At 38.9% G+C, this 3177-nt stretch overlaps 1 protein-coding gene across 1 annotated transcript; it reads left to right on the top strand.

Moving 5' to 3' along the window:
• The first annotated feature begins 2142 nt into the window (after positions 1–2142).
• Positions 2143–2679, top strand: LOC142629001 (uncharacterized). The gene has a single exon (XM_075803006.1). It carries the CDS (start codon positions 2143–2145, stop codon positions 2677–2679), a length of 537 nt encoding a protein of 178 aa, XP_075659121.1.
• Positions 2680–3177: the final 498 nt, after the last annotated feature.

Below are 3177 nucleotides of genomic sequence, written 5' to 3' on the forward strand. Positions count from 1 at the left end.
AACCATGATATTTCTCCTCCTGATTTTAACAAAACTCATATTGTTCTAATCCCAAAAGTCAAAACACCCAAGAAGGTAACGGAGTATAGACCTATTAGCTTATGTAATGTAGTGTACAAAATTGCATCTAAGTCAATAGCTAATAGGCTCAAGAAAATTCTACCATCCATTATAAGTGATACTCAGAGTGCCTTTGTACATGGTAGGCTTATTATTGATAATGTACTTGTTGCCTTTGAAACCATGCACCATATTAGTTAGAAAAAAGGAGGTAAGGTTGGGGAGATCGCTTTGAAGTTAGATATGAGTAAGGCGTATGATATGGTAGAATGGGGGTGTTTGAATAAAATTATGGAAAAATTGGGTTTTGATGAAAAATAGAGGAGTCTTATTATGCAATGTGTCTCTACTGTCACATATTCTATAAAGATTAATGGGGTTCAAGGGGTAATATTGTTCCATCTAGGGATATCCTTCAAGGGGACCCTTTATCACCTTACCTTTTTCTCTTATGTGCAAAGGGTCTCTCATCATTGATAAAAGCCTCGGTGGCAAGTGGGGCATTGGAGGGAATTGGTTTGTCATGGTGGCCCGAAATTATCCCACCTTTTCTTTGCAGATGACAATTTGATTTTTTGCAAGGCTTCCTTGGCAGAATGTGATACCCTCCAACAAATCCTGAAAGTATATGAACAAGCTTCGGGCCAGCAGTTAAATCTGACAAAAACGTCTTTGTTTTTCAATAGGAATACCCCCCATGAAATTCAAGAGAAGAAAAAACAAAGGTTTGGAGCTCAGATAATAAAGCAGCACGAGAAATATTTGGGTTTGCCGTCATTGGTGGGGAAGAATAAAAGGAGCACTTTTAATGAGATTAAGGAAAAGCTTCGTAAAAAGTTAGCAGGATGGAAGGAAAAATTGTTGTCCAAAGCTGGTAAAGAGGTGCTGATCAAGGCGATGGCCCAAGCCATACCAACATACACTATGAGTTGTTTCAAATTACCGGATACTTTATGCGAGGAATTGACTAGTATGACAAGAAATTTCTGATGGAGACAGAAGGAGAGTGAGAAGAAAATAGCCTGGTTAAGTTGGGAGAAATTGTGTGAGCCAAAACATAATGGTGGTATGGGTTTCAAGAAACTTAAAGAATTTAACCTGGCACTCCTAGCTAAACAAAGGTGGAGGCTTCAAACAAACCATAACTCTTTGGTGTACCAGGTGCTCAAGGAAAAATACTTCCTAAGGTGTGACTTCATTAAAGCTTCCTTAGGTAACAACCCTTCTTTCTCCTGGCGCAATATCATGGCTGCTCAAAAATTGGTGAGAGAGGGTATGAGGTGGAGAGTGGGAAATGGGAGTGATATTCGTATTTGGGGGGACAAATGGCTACCATCACTATCCACTTTCAAAGTGGCTTCGCCTAGACAGTTTTTGCACCAGGACACAAGAGTCAGTGAGCTGATTGATAATGCCACGGCAAGCTGAAAGTCTAGCATTTTGGATGTTCTTTTCCTTCCCCATGAAGCTGAGATGATCAAAGGCATACCATGAAGCTCTCGCCTTCCCACTGATAGGCTGATATGGGCAGAAGCTTCTAATGGTAAGTTCGGCATCAAGAGTGCTTACAAATTAGCCATGAGACTCTCGGAGGGTGGCAAACAGTTTGCTAGTTCGGAGCGTAGTCAAGTGAGATTGTTTTGGAATAAGCTGTGGGCCCTACCCCTGCCCCACAAAGTACGCCACTTTGCATGGAGGGCATGCAGAGATAGTCTTCCCACGAAGGCAAATCTCATGCGTCGTAGAGTGGTAGAAGATCACGTCTGTGATGAGTGTAGAAGGGATATTGAGACAACGAGTCATGCACTGTGGTCTTGCCCGAGTGCTAGAGAAGTGTGGTCGTGCTCAAAAATTGCTGTCCCACTGAGATATGAGAGAGTCCAGTCCTTCTTTGATCTGCTATGGGGTATGATAATAGTGGAAAGGATTGATATTGGTGTGGTGGCAAAGATGGTGTGCACGGCTTGGGCCATTTGGCACAATCGAAATATAACAAGGCATGGAGGCAAGCGACAGCGTGGCAAGGAGCTGGTCAGCTGAGCAACACAATATATTGAGGAATTCAAGACAGCCAACGTTTGCATGGAAAGCACAACACCTGTGGTTGAAGTCAAGGACATGTGGATCCCACCTCCTGCTAATGTTTTCAAGGTAAATGTAGATGCAGCTATTTGTACAAGCCAAAAAAAAATTGGAGTTGGAGTGATTATAAGAGATGATATGGGCCGGCTTGAGGCTGCAATGAGTAAGAAAATTCATGCACCATTGGGTGTCGTGGAGGCAGAGGCCTTAGCGCATGTAGTGGGCTTGATATTCGCGAAAGATATAGGAATCCCCAACTTTATCTTGGAGGGTGACTCACTCATCATCCATAGGGCATTATGTGAGACCTCAGACCCGCCTTCCTCTATGGCTACTATTATACAAGGTGTGCAAGAGCTGAGTAAAGAGTTTCGTGGGATAGAGTTTTCCCACGTTAGGAGACAGGGAAATAATCCAGCCTACCTATTAGCTAAACACGCTTTAGGCGTTGTTGATTATATGACTTGGATAAAGGAGAATCCTTGCTTTTTAGAGCAAGCCCTAACCCATGATGTAATAAGTTTTTCTAGTTCATAATAAAATTTCAGTATTTCATATAAAAAAAAAAAATTATTGGTCTAGATTTTGTCATGCCAACATTCCACTCACAATAACTTTAATTGTTTTATTTGCAACATTATTTTATTATTTTAAGAGTATTGTTAGTAAAATGTTGACATGACAAAATCTAATCCCTTAAATCATAAAAGATTGATTAATATATAAGAAAATCTATTAATAGAGTACTATAGGAAATCTAGAGGATCTAAATCCAAGAAAATTTGACTACAGAGAATGAATATGTATTTAATTCTTTTTTTACTAATCAAGTGCACAATTATTTTATATTATCAAATGCATGTGTTATTAAAATTTGCTTTTCTCTCATGATGGTTTTCATCAATTATTGGTAAAGTAAACTAAATACGAGGAAGAGGGTAATATTCCAAATCCACTAATATTTTTTATAATAATTAATATTCAAATTAAATTATTTTAATATTAATAATATATATATATATATATATATATATA

The sequence above is a fragment of the Castanea sativa genome, chromosome 3, assembly GCF_040712315.1.
Source record: "Castanea sativa cultivar Marrone di Chiusa Pesio chromosome 3, ASM4071231v1".
In the NCBI taxonomy this organism is placed as follows: domain Eukaryota; kingdom Viridiplantae; phylum Streptophyta; class Magnoliopsida; order Fagales; family Fagaceae; genus Castanea; species Castanea sativa.

Bases quoted from the DNA above. Each gene is read 5' to 3' on its own strand.
- LOC142629001 (XM_075803006.1), top strand. From the start codon at position 2,143: ATGGAAAGCACAACACCTGTGGTTGAAGTCAAGGACATGTGGATCCCA.